The sequence below is a fragment of the Ursus americanus genome, chromosome 8, assembly GCF_024610735.1.
Source record: "Ursus americanus isolate L20-20 chromosome 8, mUrsAme1.1.p, whole genome shotgun sequence".
NCBI lineage: Eukaryota > Metazoa > Chordata > Mammalia > Carnivora > Ursidae > Ursus > Ursus americanus.
The window spans coordinates 45647779-45666553 of NC_142134.1; the positions used below are offsets into that span (position 1 = coordinate 45647779).

Genomic DNA, 18775 nt, shown 5'->3' on the forward strand with positions numbered 1-18775 from the left:
CTCACATTCGGTATTTCCCCCCCACATAAGTTGCGCAATTGCTAAAGCTCCCCTCTTCTCTGAGCATGGAAACCTCTCAGGCTGCAAGCCCCCTGGGGAGTTTTCTTTTGCTTTTCTCAGGCAAACACTTGTTTGTGTCCTTCCCAGGTAATTTCACAGCTAACGTCCTAGAGGGCCCCAAGAAAACTCGGTGAGGGGATTTGGAAACAAATCTTGAAGAGCAGGGAGGGTTTTCTTGCTGTTCTTTGTTTCTCCTGATTTTTAAAGGAAAAGGGCTTATTCTGACATGGTCTCCCTGCCCTTCTTTTCCAGCGCTCTGCGGAGGGGGCGACAGCTTTCTGTGCGCCAGCGGGCTCTGCGTGCCCGGGAAGCTGCAGTGCAACGGGCACAACGACTGCGACGACTGGAGCGACGAGGCGCATTGCAGTAGGCGCGGGGCGCGGGGTCGGTGGGGGCGGGGCGCGGGGGCGGAGGGGGGGCATCCGGGGCAGGGGCCTGGAAACCGAAACCATTCCGCCGTCAGACCCTGACAACCGCCGGCGTTGGCGGAGACTACTGTTAGTTTGCCTTTCTGACGTGAGCAAACGTGGCTCAGCCAGTGTGTTTGCGCACCTTTCAAAGGCGCGATTCCGTTTGGAACTCAAGAGCCGGAGGTCGCAATGGAAACGTGTTTTGCATCAAGTGGCTTAAAATTGGAGGCAGGCTTTTTATTTTGTTTGGGTGAGGCTTTTGTTTTTGTTTTGGAAGTTTAATGAGTCTAAAGGTCAGCTTTTTTAAAAATAATTTTTATTTTTTATATTAGTCACCATACAGTACATCCCGTTTTTGATGCAATGTTCCATGATTCATTATTTGTGTATAACACCCAGTGCACCATGCAATACGTGCCCTCCTTACTACCCCTTATCATACGGCTTCACTCATTTATGGAACAGAGGAAATAGGAAGATCGGTAGGAGAAGGAAGGGAAGAATGAATGGGGGGTAAACAGAAGGGGGAATGAACCATGAGACACTGTGGACTCTGGGAAACAAAATAAAGGTCAGCTTTCTTAAAAAGGTCCTTTTCAACAGGTCAGTGTTTCACCCTCCTGATCCTTGACATTCCTGACACAGCAGATGCAAAGCCTCTTGCTTGTTTCTGCTTTCTCTAAACCCGGTGATAGCCCGTGGTGCTAACTACTTTACATCCATGCATTGACAGACTCAGCCATAAACGTGTCGTCAATTTATTTACTATGGATTTGATTAGTTGTTTTGATTGAATTGTTTGGTGGTTTGTCTAATGCTGTCCTAATCTGCTTAGACTGCCGTACAAAATACCACAGACCACATGGTTTAAACAGGGGAAATTTATTCTCCTAGGGTTCTGAGGACGGAGAGTCTAAGGTCAAGGTCAACAAGGTTCAGTCTCTGGTGAGAGTTCTTTTCTTGGCTTGTAGGCAGTTTCTGTTTTCCTCTGGGCTCACTTGACCTCTTTGGAGGCAGAGAGGGAGGGAGAGAGGGCGAAGGAGAGGATCTCCTCCTCTTCTTATAAGGGTACTATTAGATTAGGGCCCCACCTTTATGGCCTCATTTAACCCTTACAGTTTTGTCTCCAAATACAGTTATTTGGGAGTTAAGACTTCAACATACACATTTTGGGAGGACATAAACATTCTGTCCATAACACACACACACACACACACACACACACACACACGTATACACATATTGTATATAGCATATACTATATATATTTTTTAGCTTTCAAGTTGTTTTGCACTTATGCAACAGATAAGAAGGAAAAATTAGCCTCAATAATACATTGCAGGATTTGCCTCCAAAGCAGAGCCACATGCAATTGTGTTCTAATTGCTTTTTAATGGTTTTATAATCAGCCAAAGTTACCATGGGAAAAGCTGTGTTTTACTCTGTGTAGGAGTTGCCAAGGGTGTATAAGAGCTCATAACTGTTGACCTTAATTGAAAGGTTCTTGAGGTCTGTTTGCCTGGTGGAACATGTCTTCTTCCATGTGAAGGGTTAGGATGCTTATTTATCGTAAGTTTCGAAAGGCATTTTATTATGGTAATATTTCAGGTCAATGTTCCCCAAACTGGTATTCCATAGTACCTGAGCCCTGAAAATTGCTTGAAAAAAAATAAATTCGAAACATACTATCAAATCTACTTTTTAGAGAGTTGTAATACATATTCACAAAATGTTACAGTTTAAAAAAAAGACATTCATTTTCCTCAAAACTATTTGTTCATATACACCCCCACCTTTATTTATTTATTTATTGTTCACACATTCTTTTTTTCCTTTTGTGTAATATGTAGCATCCTGTGGAATTTCAGGTATGCCACCGTATTTTGGTAATGTTTTCACTAAGACATTTGTTTTTATAATTTGGAATTCTCTCTTCAGAAAAACCTGTAGCATATGATTTTACATGAAAAACATTTTCATAGGATGTATACTTATATTAGGGAGTATTGCTGTGGACTTAGGAGGGAATATTTTCTAGAGCACCCACAGTAGGGAATTTAAAATGGTTCAATAGAAAACTGAGGGCTTCAGAGGGGAGGGGGGTGGGGGAATGGGATAGGCTGGTGATGGGTGGTGGGGAGGGCACGTATTGCATGGTGCACTGGGTGTTATACGCAACTAATGAATCATCGAACTTTACATCAAAAGCCAGGGATGTACTGTATGATGACTAACATAATTAATAAAAAAATATTTTTAAAAAATACAGTCAATATATAGAGATGCTGAATCCCCTTAGTAAGCTTAATAATAAAACATTTACATCCATAAAATAAATAAATAAATAATAAAATGGTTCAATAGAATTATATCCAATTTATGGGAAAGGTGGTGGACTGTTTTCCTTATCTCCCAATATGGCGCATGGGAGATTATTAAAATTCTGCGTGTGCCTCTACCCCAGTGGTGGGCCCACCCTGGCTCCTCATTATGTTCCTTGGTTGCACCTGCGCATCAAGCATTGCACTTTAAACAGTAAGAGATTGCTGCCGCATCGGTTGAATTGAATTGGAAGGAGTAGATTTTCTTAGTCAGTGACTGAACAAACAAGGTATTACTATTCTGTAAGGTATACAGCATGTCCTAGGAGCCGAAGAGTTTATTAAGGAAGATATGGGCTTTCCTCATGAGCATACTTAACTAACACCCAAGTGGTTTGGTGAGTGGAGGAAATATAATACATCCCTTCAGAAAATTTGTCTGTGAAAATGCTTAGTTACACCTTGAAAGCTGCGCATGTAATTGTTTCCGAACTTACAAGGGCATTCGACTCAGAGTTTTAACATTCAGTGCCTGTGGCATTTCAGTCATTTACTGAGGGTGACACCCTCCCACTGTCACCACCCTGTGGTGAAGGAATAGTCTAAGTCTGAAATAGGGCATGGATGCAAATCAGAGCGTGAATGCAGCTTACATACTCCTGAGGGGAGAAGGAAGCTCTGCTGGGCATTCCTAACCAGGAGCAGAAGGATGTGCCGGCTCCCAGGATGCTGGCAGGTATCGGAGGAGGAGGGCTGCCTTCAGAGAAAGGAAGGGAGGGAATTATTATTTGTGAATCCCCTAATCAACTATGCTAGAAGCACCTATTTACATGACTTGATGTATTTTTAGCAAAGGAGGTATTACCCCTTTTGTACAGATGCAGAGCTGAGGTTGAGTCATGAAGGAATTTGCCAGTGGTTCAGAGTGCAAGGGTTGAACCTGGTCCTCTATTATTTGTTTGCTTGTTTCTATCGAAGTGTAATTGACACACAATGTTGTATTAGTTTTAGGTGTGCAACACACTGATTCGCCAGTTCTGTACGTTACTCAGTGCTCAGCACAAGTGTAGTCACCATCTGTCCCCATACAGTATTGTTGACTATATTGCCTATGCTGTACTTTTCATGTCCATGACTTACTTACTTTATCACTGAAGTTGTACCTCTTAATCCCCTTCTCCTATTTCACCCATCCCTTACCCCTTCCCCTCTGGCAATCACCAGTTTTTTCTTTGTATTTATGATTCTGTTTCTGTTTGTTTGTACTAGACACTGTTCTAGAGCTGGTTATAGAATCAAAAGATGACAGAATGATTCCACATATAAATGAATCATATGGTATTTGTCCTTCTCTGTCTGATTTATTTCACTGAGCCCTCAAGGTCCACCCATGTTGTCTACAAATGGCAAGATCTCATTCTTGTCCATGTAAGTTTGGACTTGGTGAACAATTATCTTCTGATCATTTATATGAGAGAAAAATATTTAGTTTGGATACTCTGTTAAACTTTGGGAGACAATTGTCTATTACACAGGCAAGCCAAGTATCTGGGACTCCTTACTGACCCTCTTCCCTAACTAATTATGTCCTTTCTCAGTCTCTTCCCAAGTGTTTATAGAATGAATGCATTTCAACCACCTGGAACAATGGTAGTGGCATAGTGAAAAGATTTTCAAAAATTAAGAAAAGTTTTCTTTTAGAAATTTCTAACTCTGTGACTTGAGGCAGGCTACCTCTCTATTCCTGGTTTTCGTTGTCATCGAGGCCATATGCACAATAGCATTTGCAGGAAGCCGCACCTGCAGGGATCCTCATTCAGTTGGTCTGGAGCCGGAGCCCAGCAGTAGTACCTTTGCAGAACTGCCCGGGTAATTCTAACATGCAGCCAGATTTGAAGCCACTGGAATGGAGGGTGTCCGGTGTGTCTTTTGTTGCTCACATTCTGTAATCTTCTGATTCTATAACCAGCTCTAGAATGGTGTCTGGTACATAGCTAGTGCTTAGCCAATGAATAATGGCTGTCACAAAGAAAACGGCTTCAAGGAAAATGGTTGTCACAAAGAAAACAGCTGCCACGAAGTCCACATATTCTAGGCCACATAAAATCACTGTCAAATACTTTTGGAAACCATTTACTCGAATTGGGGTAAAATTGGTTGACTTATATTTTAGTATAATTATATGACATATTATACTAATTATACTACCTACTAATTATGCTGTGTTAACTACTTATTCTAAGTACAATTAATTATACTAATTACCACAAAGCATAGTGATTACTCCTGTAAGCTCTTGAGTCAGGCTGCCTGGGTTCCTATCTCTTCTTTACCATTTCCTGCTCCTGTGAACCTGGGCAAGTCATTCCATCTCTCTGGGCCTCGGTGTCCTCATCAGTAAAATGGAGACAGTAACAGTAGCTGTCCCTAGAGCTCTTGTGCAGAGTAATGAACTGTTGCCTCTGCAGCACATAGACCATTGTCTGACATGCGATAATGCTGAAAGAGTGCTAGGATTTATGGTTACTGTTGTGGTTACTGTGATCTCATTCACCACATCTTCCCTCCCTTCCACCCCCTACCTCCCCTCCATCCACCCCTGCCCAGCGCCTCTCACCTCCAGGCTGTAAAGGATGACCACTGGAAGTCATGGGGACGGCTGATAAAGGTCAGGGGATGCGCTGCAGAGGAAACAGAAACATAAAATAGCCACAACAGCTTTATTATTTATTTATGTATTTACTTCTTTTATAGATTTTTATTTATTTATCTGGGGGTGGAAGGGTCAGGGGGAGAGAGAGAGAGAGAGAGAGAGAAACAGACTCCCTACTGAGTGTGGAGCTGGACGTGGGGCTTGATCTCATGACCCTGAGATCATGACCTGAGCCGAAACCAAGAGTCAGACGCATAACCCACTGAGCCACCTAGGCACCCCAAATATCTGCTGGTTTTAAAACCAGCACCACATGAAGCTATTTTAGAAAGGAGGCGACCCAAACGGCACAAAATAAAAACCTGGTATTCCAGGTGATGTTTCTGAATCACTAAAAATGACTGCTTTTACTATATTCTTTTTACTAAGGCAGGGATACAAGTAAATACCAGAAATATTGCCATCAAAATAATAAAAAGGAAAATATTAAATTCTACACTGAAAGAGGAAGCTTCAGATGTCTGGAAAATTCACTTCTGTTTAGTAACAACTGTTACACGTTATCAATAAAACTATTGAATATTCTTGAATTCCTGCTACGTGTGAAGCACGTTCTAGAAACCCAAGAAGCACAAAGACTGTTAAGACATGGTTTCTTTCCTCGGGAATCTCTGAGTCTAATCTAACATGTAAACATGGAGATGATTGAATACGGTGCTTTAGAGCAAATATAATAGACGAGAGGTCACAAAGAAAAAGAAGATTGGTGTCAACAAAAAGATAGGTCCTTTGAGTACAGACAAGGGCAGGCTCTCGAGGAGTTATATCCATGTGGAGAAAGCTGATGGAAGATGGGATTGAACCTAGGCCTTGGACACGGGGGATGTTTGGAAAATCTAATTCAGTGGTTCAGAAGTGAGGGCTGTGTTGCCCCCCAGGGGACATTTTGCAATGTATGGAGACACACTTGATTGTCCCAAGTGTGGAGATTGGAGGAGGTAGTACTGGCGTTCAGTGGGTAGAGGCCAGAGATGCTCTTCAGCGTCCTACAGTGCACACCACAGTCCTCACGACAAAGAATTACTCCAAATGCTCAGAAGTACTGCTGCGGAGAAGTCTTCCTTTAGGGCTAGAAGTCAATAGTCAAGAAGCCCAGGTAACTGTAGCGAGCTGGGCAACTGCGGGCAAACCATGTAACCTCTCTGGTCATCTCAAAATGAGGGCGCCTCTGGGTGGAAATTGAGCATTCATACTAGAATCTTGAGTTGAGGCAACACAACTATGTTTATAGACTCAGAAAGACTGAGCTAAATGAATGAAGCTCTTGATAAAAGGTCTTCTGTTCTTTAGCTGTCTCCTTTAATTTAAGGATAATCTTGAGGGGAAGAAATGTTACTAGTGTAAGATGCCAACCTGAAATGAATATCAACATGCAAGAACTTCAGAAGTGACATTTTGTATCAGGTACTCATTAAGAAAAAAAATCTGTGTCTAGAAAAACATCTACTGTAGGTTATGTAAAATTACGCTTGTATGGAGCAAGAAAGTCGTAGCAAAAAGCTTTCGAAAATTTTGATTTGTTGGCCCTAAAGTATGCTGACAACATCTCTTTATAGTTCAAATAAACATTTATTCCAATAAAAGGAGGCACTGTGGTCTTTGCTATTTGCTATTCATTTCTGCCTCAAAGTGCCTCCGGTTAAGGTTTTGTGTGTTTACTAATCACACAGACTGCAGGGAAGTAACAAGCTGTTTTCCCACTGCAGCTAGTTTTGTATCTAAACTCTGCAAATGGCTTCTAACCAAGTAAGTCATAATAATGGAAAGTTGAATCTGCACCTGTGTGAATAATAAGGAATTTAAAAAAATGCTTGAGTCATCTCCCTTTATGAAATAAATGCTTATTTTTATGAAATAATTTAATAAATGACAGCATTCATTTAAAAAATATCTACAACAGGGTGTTTTAATATGAATTACCAAGGTTTTGGGCCTCACAGAGGGGTTGCATGAATCTTTGGAAATTTTTGGTGTGTTCCAAGGTTAATCAGATTCTAAAAGGAGTATTTGATTCCCCAGTTTTAACCGTCAAAAAAAATATAAGTGCACTGCCTAAAAAAAAAAAAATTAACTCATATGGTTTAAAATATGTCACCCCCTCCACCCCACCTCCTCTTCTGGGGAATGCAAATACTTTTGCACTAAAGGTCAAGTTGAGACCCTTGGTTGTTGCTGATTCTAGCATACTGATTCAAAACTTCCCACCAGAGTATTCTAGATGAAAAAACAAAACAAAAATCAAAAAGGCCTTTTAAAACTTCCCAAGGAGATGTATATATTTTGACACACAAATTCCTCAACTCTGCTCAGTGGGCTGGAGAACCAAAGTTGTAACACTTTCTTGACTCAGGTAGTACCAGTGCGGTAGTTGCCCGCGCGGCAGCGGGACGCAGGGTGGAGAGTTAGCGCCCTCTGCTGAACGGGAGGAAATAGTACTGTTCAGGTGAAAACTGGGACTCTATTTAGTTCTTTATTTTCCCTTACGATGGTCATCCTTGTTATTAAAATTATTCAGCCTGGAGGAAATAAAAAATTAAAAGTACTTACAAAGTTCTGCGTGTGTACAAGTGTGAGCATATGTGAAGCACGTGTGTGTGTTGTTCACATACACACCCTTTTAGTGTAGGCACTGAACAGATGGTACTTAAGGCTCACTACACTTTTTAAGTGATGTAATTCTAAAAGTATTCAAGTAGCTTCCTAGGAGACGCCTTCAGGAAATAGAAGTTTATAATTCATGTGAGTAGATATTTTAATGTATGTGGCTAACAGTTGAACTGATCAATGCCCAAGAATTTTGATAAGGGATTACTGTAGACTTCGGGATGTTAGAGTGAAGAGGTACCTATCACCAGTCATGTGAGATGCAGACTTACGCTTGAGGAGGAACAATCAGCGAGAATTCAGGAGACTGGACTATATTGATCATTAAACTGAGTTTACTTTAAATAAGAGAAAAGATAATACATTTAAGCAATCTCATTTCTATTAAATGCCAGCTTCTTTACACATATTAATTTAACATTTTATAGCTTTATTGAGGTACAATTTCCATGCCATATGTTATCCCATTGATTTTTAGTAAATTTATAGAGTTGTATGACCACCACTACAATCCACTTCTAGAACTTCTTCATCTCCCCTCAGATTTCCCTCCCACCTATTTGTAGTCAGTCCCCACTCCCACCCCTCCAGCCACAGAACTGATTTCTGTTTCTGTAAGTGTTCTTTTTCCAGGAATTTCATAATTTCATAAATGGCTCATATCTGGTTCCTTTGTTTAGCATAATGGTTTTGAGGTTCATCTGTGCTGTCACACATATCAATAGTGTGGTACTTTAAATTGCTGGATAGTATTTCATCATTTGAGTATTTTCTATTTTGATTATTCATTCACCAGCTGGTGAGCATTTGGAGTGTTTCTAATGTTTGGCTATTATAAGTCATGCTACTATGAACATTTACATACAAGTTTTTGTCTGGATGTATGTTTCATTTCTCGGGTAGATTTCTAAGGATGGGATTCATAAATTGTGTGATTCGGTTATAGTTAACTTTATGAAAAGCCGCTGTACTGCTTTCTAATGTGGCATTATTATTTTACTTCCCCACCAACTATATATGAGAGCTTCAGCTTCTCAAAATCCTTGCCAATGCTTGGTATTTTCTGTTTTTAAAAAATTATTATTATAGCCATCTTAGGGGATGTGTAATAGTACCTCATCGTGGTTTTAATTTGCATTTCCTTAATGTCTAATTATATTGAGCACCTTTTTACGTGCTTGTTAGCTATCCGTATGTCTTCTGTGAAGACTTTCTATTCAGTTCTTTTGTGTGTTTGTAATTGAGTTGTCTTATTATTGAGTGTAGGAGTTCTGTATCTATTCTGGATGTAAGTCCTTTATCAGATACATGATTTACAACTATTTATTTCAGTATGGGGCCTGTCTTTTCATTTTCTTAATAGTATTTTGAGGCACAAATATGTTTCTTTTTTTTTTAAAGATTTTATTTATTTATTTGTCAGAGAGAGAGCGCACTAGCAGGGGGAGATGCAGGCAAAAGGAGAAGCAGGTTCCCCATTGAGCAAGGAGCCTGATGTAGGACTCGATCCCAAGATCCTGGGATCATGAGCTGAGCCAAAGGCAGATGCTCAACCTACTGAGCCACCCAGGCATCCCATCAAATATATTTCTTTAATAAAGTCCCTTTATTATTTTTTTTAATGGCTTTTGCTTTTGTGGTTGTATCTAAGAGTTTGTTGCATCCAAGAATTCTTCCAAGGTCAACAAGATTTTTTTTCCTATTTTTTTTCTTGAGGCTTCATAATTTTAGCTCTTACATTGAAGTCCGTGATCCACTCTGAGATAATTTTTATGTATGGTTTGAGGTAAAAACCAGACTTTGCAATTGTCCCAACACCATTTGTTGAAGGATATTATTTTTCCATTGAATTGTGTTTATTAATCTCTTCCCCAAAACCCTATTAAGTAATTGACCTTATCCTAAGTTCATAAATCAGTTTACAGAGTCAGATTTTAACTAATACACTCAAGTTCCCACAGCTTACAGATGACAGAACCAGGATACCCAAGTATCTAGTTTACCCAAGTACAAGATCTATCCTACTAAGATTTCATCGCATGTTTCTTACTTCAATATTAAACCTGAAGTTCCTTGAGATTGCGTATCACTAGTCTTATCTTGCCACTATAATCTAGTCCACAATTGCTTATTTGAGGGTCCTGTTATGAAACACTCAATTGACTTAAGTGATATTTATGTGAAAACAACAACCTTATCATCTCAATAATTTTTTCTCTCAATTATGTTCACGCTTATCAATGACAAAACCAGACTTTCATTTAAAGGAAATTTTTTAAGGAAATAACTACTCACTTTCTGTTAAAAGTCATTCATTCTGTATGAACATGAACTTCATTAGGAACTATGGTGAGTTGAGAGTATCTGTGCTCATATTTGACTATAAAGGAGCTTTTGGGTAACATAAAGTGGATCTCAGATAAAGACTTTCAGACAGTGATAGAAGTATTGGCTTGGAAGCCAGAAGGTCCTAGTCCTGGCCCTGCAGTCCCTTGTTATGTGACCTTGAGCAAGACCTTGGATTTCTCTGTACCACAGTCTCCTCATTGGTAGAACAGTAGATGTGGACCTGGTTACCACTATGATTTGCCTCCCATAATATGCCTTTGTTAAATGAAGTACTGCTAGAACACCCTGTTCTGCTCTGATGACACATTGGTGACTTCTCTTATATGCAGATTGCAGTGAGAATATGTTCCACTGTCTCACGGGCAAGTGCCTTAATTATAGCCTTGTGTGTGATGGATACGATGACTGCGGGGACCTGAGTGATGAGCAGGACTGTGGTAAGTAGCGTTGTTTCTCTAAAGCTTTTTACTGAAAGTTACAGGAACGTGTAATCCAGAACCCGAAGCTCATTGTTTGTTAATGTGATTAGCAGACAAAATTTCAAAATGGTCGGTTTCTTAATTTTTAGAAAGAGGAGGTTTTTTCAGTTACCATTCTCAGTCAGGTCTTATGTGTAAAGGTAATATTTCTTATATGAAGTCATAATAAGGAACTGCGTAAGAAGTAGTGTGGAAAGATGGGTAACAGTTGTTAATATGTTAATAGTTTTTTCTCCTTGAGAGTGTTCTATTTCTTCTTTGGTTAGAGCCAGTGGCTCATGTTTAGATTTTGAGCCTGAGCAAAACTTTGCAGACAGATATAATGTCGTATGTCTGATCCCCTTAGTCTATGCAACCAAAGACCCCTCCTTTAATTGATTGCCAAGCACGGCAGGGACAACTTCAGTAGAGCTGACACTTAGGGTTAGGACAAGCACATTTATTTTATGTACAAAATCTGATCTTATCTTTTAAAAAATGAACCTACCTAGTAGTTACAAGTTCATACCCATAAACAACATTTTCCTAATTCCCCACCCAGACCCGGGTAACTACCATTCTACTCTCTGTTTTTACAAATTCAGCTTTTCAAGATTCCACATATAAATGCTATCACACAGTATTTGTCTTTCTCTTTGACTTATCCCACTTAGGATAAACACACACAGTGTTCTATGTCCATCATATCTTAATAAATAAAAGAATGAACCTACTATTTAAAGAGCTGTGTTCAGTTGTGAGTGGCATCTCATGAATTAAAAGCAGGAAATTCTTTTTGCTTATTTACCTTTTTGACTTTGTGGTTACCTTTAGAATTTTTAGGTAGCGTATTATTGAGTGACATGAGGACTTTGTAATATGAACAACAAGGTGAGCTAAGATGAGGACGTACCCTGGGAAAATGATGTGTAATAATATTTAGCAATTAGAGAATATTGAAGTGGATGTTGGGGAAAGATCAGAGGAATGCCTTGGAGTGGCAAGTGTCAGAAATAGCCCCATACTGGGAAACGAGGTAGTTTCTAGAAGCAGCTGTCCAACTGCCCCTCACTGTATCCATAAAAATATTGAAAATATATATATTTGCAAATCATCCCACAAGTCACTAGATAGATATGGATGGATTGCCTTCTGGGACTGACTAATTGTGGGACAAAGAGTGAGAGGCAATTTTAGTTGTATACATCACAGAATTTATAGTTGAAAGAGGCCTTATAGATGGTCTAATCCAAACCCTCCTTTTACCAGTGAGATCACTGGAGAAAAGGGGAGGGGGAATGTGAGGGATGGGGTGGAGGGCTCGAGTGTAACTTGGTAGTTGGACAGGTCAGTGGAGAGGGCCAGGGTATAATTACCATGTGAAAAAGAATGGTCTTACCACTCAACGTGTTTCCTCTGAAGACAGTAGGATATCATGAAGTGCACTCCTAGGGTGACCTTGCCTTCTGCCATGGTAGTAATTACTGCTTTCCCTTAGACCAGTCTCTGCCCCTTGTTAGCGGGGCGAGCATGTGCTGGTTCTTCCGGTTTTTGCACAGACATACCATCTGCTGTGTCTTTCTTCTTTTCTCGGCACTCCATCTTCTATATATCCTACTTTATTGCTCCAGTACGCCCTCTCAGATCCATGGTCACTCCGTGAGTCTGTCAGTGACAGTGGCACTATTCACGGATACTCGCAATCGTTCTCCAGTATTGAATCTGTCATCCATGAATCCACACAGATCTTTTATTTATTTATTTATATATTTTTTAAAATTTAGATTCAATTAACCAACATATAGTTGCAACATTAGTTGCAGATGTAGGGTTCAATAATTGTCAGTTGCATATAACACCCAGTGCTCATCACATCACGTGCCCTCCTTAATGTCCATCACCCAATTACCCCATCCCCCCACCCACCTCTCCTCCAGCAACACTCAGTTTGTTTCCTACAGTTAGGAGTCTCTCATGGTTTTTCTCCCTCTTTGATGACTTCCCATTCAGTTTCCCCTGCCTTCCCCTATGATCCTCTGCACTGTTTCTTTTATTCCACATATGAGTGAAACCATGTGATAACGGTCCTTCTCTGATTGACTTATTACACTCAGCATAATACCCTCCAGTTCCATCCACATCAGTGTAAATGGTAAGTATTCATCCTTTCTGATGGCTGAGTAATATTCCATTGTGTACATTTACCACAACTTCTTTATCCATTCATCTGTCGATGGACATCTCGGAACTTTCCACAGTTCGGCTAGTCATACATATCTTTTAAAGGGTTATTTATAGTAAGGTTATTACACATCTCATGGTAAAGAATCCTATAGATTCTGTTCTCTGTGACAAGGAACATGACTTAATTCATCCTTTTTTCTCCAGGAATGTATAGTTTGGGGAATTGGTTAAATCCAGGCTAAAAAGAATCATGAAATATATATATATATATATATATATCTACATCCCCACGAGTTTCTGTTTTCTCCAGATTGCAATCCCACAAAGGAGCGTCGCTGTGGAGATGGGCGCGGCATTGCGATAGAGTGGCTGTGTGACGGTGACCATGACTGTGTGGATATATATATGTTATATATATACATACATAAATCCTGCATTTCTTACCCAGCAGTTTTTTCCAGTATGAGTATATATGTTAATACAGTTTGATAGAAAGCCCAAGCTTAGGGTCAGGAAAGATGACCGGAGATATCTGCCTTCCATATTTACCTTAGAGAGGTAGGTTACAATTCTTAGAAACACGGTAGATTTGTCACAAATACATCAAATCAGCTATCAACATTGTGAAACCTACATCACAGTTCTGTTTATTTTAGCTAATGTAAAAATCAAACGTTTTTCATAGGGAAAGAAAACAACAACTAAACAAAACAAAACCCAGGAACAAATTATGGGTCCTGAGAAAGCTGGCCACTTGTTACTCATCTGAAAAACTGACAGGTCTCACCCCATAGAGATGGTGGCCAGTGGGTCACATGCTTGTGTCAGCGGTGGCATTTTAACTGTTCCATTACAGAAGAAGTATTGAGGGTATTGGAACATGGGAACAGACTCTCTTGAGCTGGAGCTCTGAGTCACTGGTTCTAAGTGTTTGTCCTGCTGCTTCTCTACATCCCCACGAGTTTCTGTTTTCTCCAGATTGCAATCCCACAAAGGAGCATCGCTGTGGAGATGGGCGCTGCATTGCGATAGAGTGGGTGTGTGACGGTGACCATGACTGTGTGGATAAGTCTGACGAGGTCAATTGCTGTGAGTGCCCTGACAATTTCCATTTGCTTATTTTTTTCATTTCTTCCTAGTTAGACAAATACGGTATCCAGCATCCAAACAGAAGATCATTATACTTTGGTTCTAATCTATAAAGATAATAACTAAGAGGTATGATGACGAATGTCATGTATGTGGCTTCCACATGTCTCTCCCCACAACTCCAAGCTTAATTTGGCTGCTCTGGCTAAGCAGGTTTCTGTTTCCTCTATCACTGGCCACACATCTCCTTTCTGCATCTGTTACTTTGTCAAAGGGGATGTTCTTCCCAAACATTGGGGAACTTTTTTCTGCAAACTATATATGAGCAGTTAGGCTGCCTTTGTAGGACCTCCACACATGTTCTCAGGCACATTTGTGGGAGAACATGGAGAGAATTGCCAGAGAGAAGAAAGCCTTCATAGCTCATAGAGTTATACAGAGCACACAATAATCATTACAACATTACAGGCTGTTATATTTCTGGGTGAGTAAACAGCCTTGAATCTTGAAGCTAGGTGTTAAAAGAGAGCAATATTGACCTGAAGGAGTTAATCTGATGCATATTATGCATGTTTAAACTAATTCAAGTTTTTATTCCATATTTTGCTGTCTAATAAGAGTCGACAAAGTTGATACATATGAGATCGAATATTTAACTTCCCTATAATTTGAGGCAAAAACAGAAATGTGGGTTGCATGATTTTTATTTTGACATAAGGAAAATCATCTAAATTAATTAGCAAATGCAATGCCCAACTTTCCCTTCCCTGAATTGAGTTGGAACTGGAAATATCACTTGAGTCCTTGTTGATGGACCTAGTGGAACAGAGTGGGCTGTATCCCAGTGGATCTTGGGAAAGCAAGGACATGGCGCTCAAGTATAACAATGCTGGTGTTGAGCCTTGGTTCAAGCATAAGGAGCTTTAATATTAGTAATGGTGAAGGCTGAGGCCACAGGATACATGGGTTTCTGATGCTCTAAAGGTCAGTAGGGATAAAATTTAGACAGCCTTCAGGAATGGAAGGTGAATGGCCACAGACCATCTGACCATCAAATGTCAGATGCCATAAGCAGGTTTTGAAATAAGGTGCTTATTGTGTGCGGGCTACTATGCACGTTCTTCCACATACGTCATTTCTTTGGCCCCTTAGGTCAGGTTGGAATACAATGCAATGTTTGGGCTGAGAGTCCGAGAAGCTGGCCTTCACATTCTGGCATCAGCTTTTAACGGCCTTGTGACTTCAACACAGATGCTAAACTCTCTAGACTTTAATTTCCTTATTCTAAACAAGGTGGATAATACCTATTTTGCAAGTCCATTATGAAGATTTGAGATTAGATACATAACACTCTCAGCTATTGTTATTACTGTGTAACAAGCCTGTAATGAACTGTAGCTTTTATATTCGTAGTAAAGCTATGGATCAGGAACGTCATTACCACGATTTCTTACCCTGCCCTTATCAAGAAAAAGTTAATTTTTAGTAAGAGCTATTTAATAAGGCAAGGGAGAGTCTAGAAAGAAAACTTTCTATTCCAAAAACACTTGGAATGAAACACATTGACGGCACAGTCCTTCACTTATGCCGACCACGCAGATACTCAGAACACTTCCTTTCTTGGTGATGCCAGCTCCTCGGGCATCACCTACACTCCCCGCAGACGGCAAGAAGGACAAGGCGGTACAGTGACTGTTGTTCTCGCCTCCGCAGCCTGTCACAGCCAGGGTCTGGCCGAGTGCCGGAGCGGGCAGTGTATTCCCAGCACCTTCCAGTGTGACGGGGACGAGGACTGCAGGGACGGCACCGACGAGGAGAATTGCAGCCAGAGTAAGTGTGTGCCCCTGCCCTGTGCCTTCCTGCCTGCTGGGCCTTTCCTGGGGAAGGGAGACCTACTGCTCACGTGGGACTCCCCCATACATCACTCCAGACGCCTGACGCAGCGCTCCTCACAGCACTTTCTTGTGGTGAATAGGATTCTCGAGTGTCGGACGCTGAACAGTCCTTCCTAAGGGTAGACAGTGGAGGTGGAAAACTTACATAGCGTGGAAGATTCGCTTAACCGTTATGGGGAAAGTCAACACGATGACAAAAGGAAAAGTTGAGTACATAGTATTCCATTACGTTAGATTAGGTTCCAATTAGGAGAATTGGCTTCTGAAATTAAATGTGAAAGCCTCCTAAAATAACCGTGTTCAGAGAAGCACTTTTCTTTTTCTTCTTTCTTCCTTCCCTCCCTCCTTCTTTCCTTCCTTCCTTCCTCCCTCTCCCTTCTCTTCTCTTCTCTTCTCTTCTCTTCTCTTCTCTTCTCTTCTCTTCTCTTCCCTTCCCTTCTCTCTTCTCTTCTCTTCTCTTCTCTTCTCTTCTCTTCTCTTCTCTTCTCTTCTCTTCTCTTCTCTTCCCTCTTCTCTTCCCTTCCCTTTTCTCTTCTCTTCTCTTCTCTTCTTTTCTCTTCTTTTCTTTTCTTTTCTTTTCTTTTCTTTTTTTCTTTCTTCCCTGCAGTATCATTTTATTTTTTATTTCAGATCTTAAATAAAGATAGAATTTAAATAAAATGCTAGTTAGTTAACATATAGTGTAATATTGGTTTCAGGAGTAGAGTTTACAGAGAAGCAGTTTCACACCTCACATGATGGAGCAATTATACTCAGCTACACCTGGAAAGGGTCGCTGATGTCATCTGTGAAACTCAAAAAGTAAATCAAATAAGTTGGTTTTTAACCTGTCTAGAACAAGAAAGTTCCACACTGATTGTTTGAAGCCCCACTTTGTGTAGAAGCACAGGGCTTGTAGGAATACCCCTTGACTTAAAAATCACTACATTTGTTTTTATGCGACCTTGCCACTCACCAGCATGGCCTAGTCATTAAGAAGGTGGCCGTTGGAGCTCAGCTGCCCAGGGTTCAAGCCCCAGCTCTGCTCCTTCCTATCTGGTTAACTTTAGGTTGGTAACTGAACTCTGTTGTGTCTTGGGTTCTGTGCCTGTAAACTCAGGGTAATAACTACCTCATGGAGTTGGCACATGGAGAGCGCTCCAGAAATGTGAGCTCTTATTACATGGCTGTTGTGTTAAAACGTGTCTTGGGCCCGGCATATCACACGTCATCTAATGAGATCTGTCACCTGTAGCTAAATTAATTTTGTCTTAATGAATATTGATCGTTAGAATTGCTTTAGTGAAAAAGCATTCCAGACCTACAGGGAGACACTTTAATCACAGTTTTAATACCTAAAACATCAGATAAAGAGTGCTTCATTTTGCCAATTTTAAAATTCAGAAGCAGATTCTTTTCTAGCCCTGCGTTATTAGGTGCATATCAGCCAGGCACCTCCCTTTGGATCAGATTGTTCTTTCTTTCTACATAATTCATCTCTGTTTGAAATAATCTTGGATTCTTCACTATGCAATGGCAAGATTTATAAAGTATTTCCTTACATATGTGAGATGCAAGAAAGTCATATGATAAAATGGATCAAAAGTCAAATTGTATCATCTTTATATTGCTTAATCTAATGAATTCAACTTAGTAAATGTCTGTCATGGCGCTCATATGTCGTTAACCCCTGGGGATTTTGTGGCCGATAAAGCTTGCAGGCTCCTGGGGAAGATTAGCATGATACAAATAATTGTGCAAGTCAGTGTCTAACCGTGGAGTGAAATAGCCCATGAGGGAAAATTCAGGGAGTCATGTGCCATATATGGGATGCATGGCCTGGTACAGGGCCTCAGGGAATGTTCCCGGAGGAAGAGATGTTGGAGCGAAGATCTGAATGAGTGGAGTTGACTTAATGAAGGAAAGTAGGCCCGGAAAAAGCATTTCAGACACAGGGAACTGCTTGGTCAAGGTCGCAGGGAGGAAAGGAGCAAGGCATACAGAGGGTACTGGGAGAAGGCCACCGTGATTAAATCCAGGAGTGAAGGGGAGGAGGGTACGACTTCAGAATATTGTCACCAGGGATCCCAGGGTGGCTCTGCTAGAGAGGTTGGGGAGGGAAGTAGGAGGCGCCCAGACATACAGCCCTCGGGCTCTGCTCCCAGCCTTCCTGTCCAGCCTCCCTGAGGCTCTAGTGAGGCCAACCTGTACTTGTCCCACCCCAGCCTTTGCAAATCCTGCTGTCTGCTTGGGACACCCATTCTACCTTCTTATGCCAACTTAACCCACCTGCCTTAAAAACTCCTTCAAGAAGCTTTTCCCTTACTGTCCTAATCTGCTCTGTCACCTTACATACACTTTCAACGGCACTGTGATCACACAGCATCGTTAGCTTCTCCGTTCACGGCCACACCCCTACTTAGAGTATAAGCTATTTCACTTCTTTTATCTTTTAATGCTTCATTGTCTAGCTTGTCACATAAGCTTGTCACACAGCAGACACTCAATATCTGCTGAAATAATGAATGCATGTTGTCTTATTAAAATTACTTAAGAGACGAAACTCATGGAAATGAGCCTGGCTTACCTTTCAATGACAATTTGACACTGATGATATTTAAAAAAAAAAAAAAAAGGAGTGGCATCTCTTTTCTTCAAAGCTATGATATATAGTATTGCACATTAATGGAAAGAGTCCAGTATAAAAACATTG

The 18775-nt window shown here is 40.7% G+C and overlaps 1 protein-coding gene across 1 annotated transcript in view; it reads left to right on the forward strand.

The window, feature by feature from the left end:
• The window catches only part of CORIN (corin, serine peptidase), a 234581-nt gene that overhangs the window by 148293 nt on the left and 67513 nt on the right, over positions 1 to 18775 (forward strand). Inside the window, 4 exon segments of the mRNA XM_045815912.2 lie at positions 313 to 426; positions 10787 to 10894; positions 14078 to 14188; positions 15902 to 16018. Coding sequence (XP_045671868.2) covers positions 313 to 426; positions 10787 to 10894; positions 14078 to 14188; positions 15902 to 16018 — 450 coding nt within the window.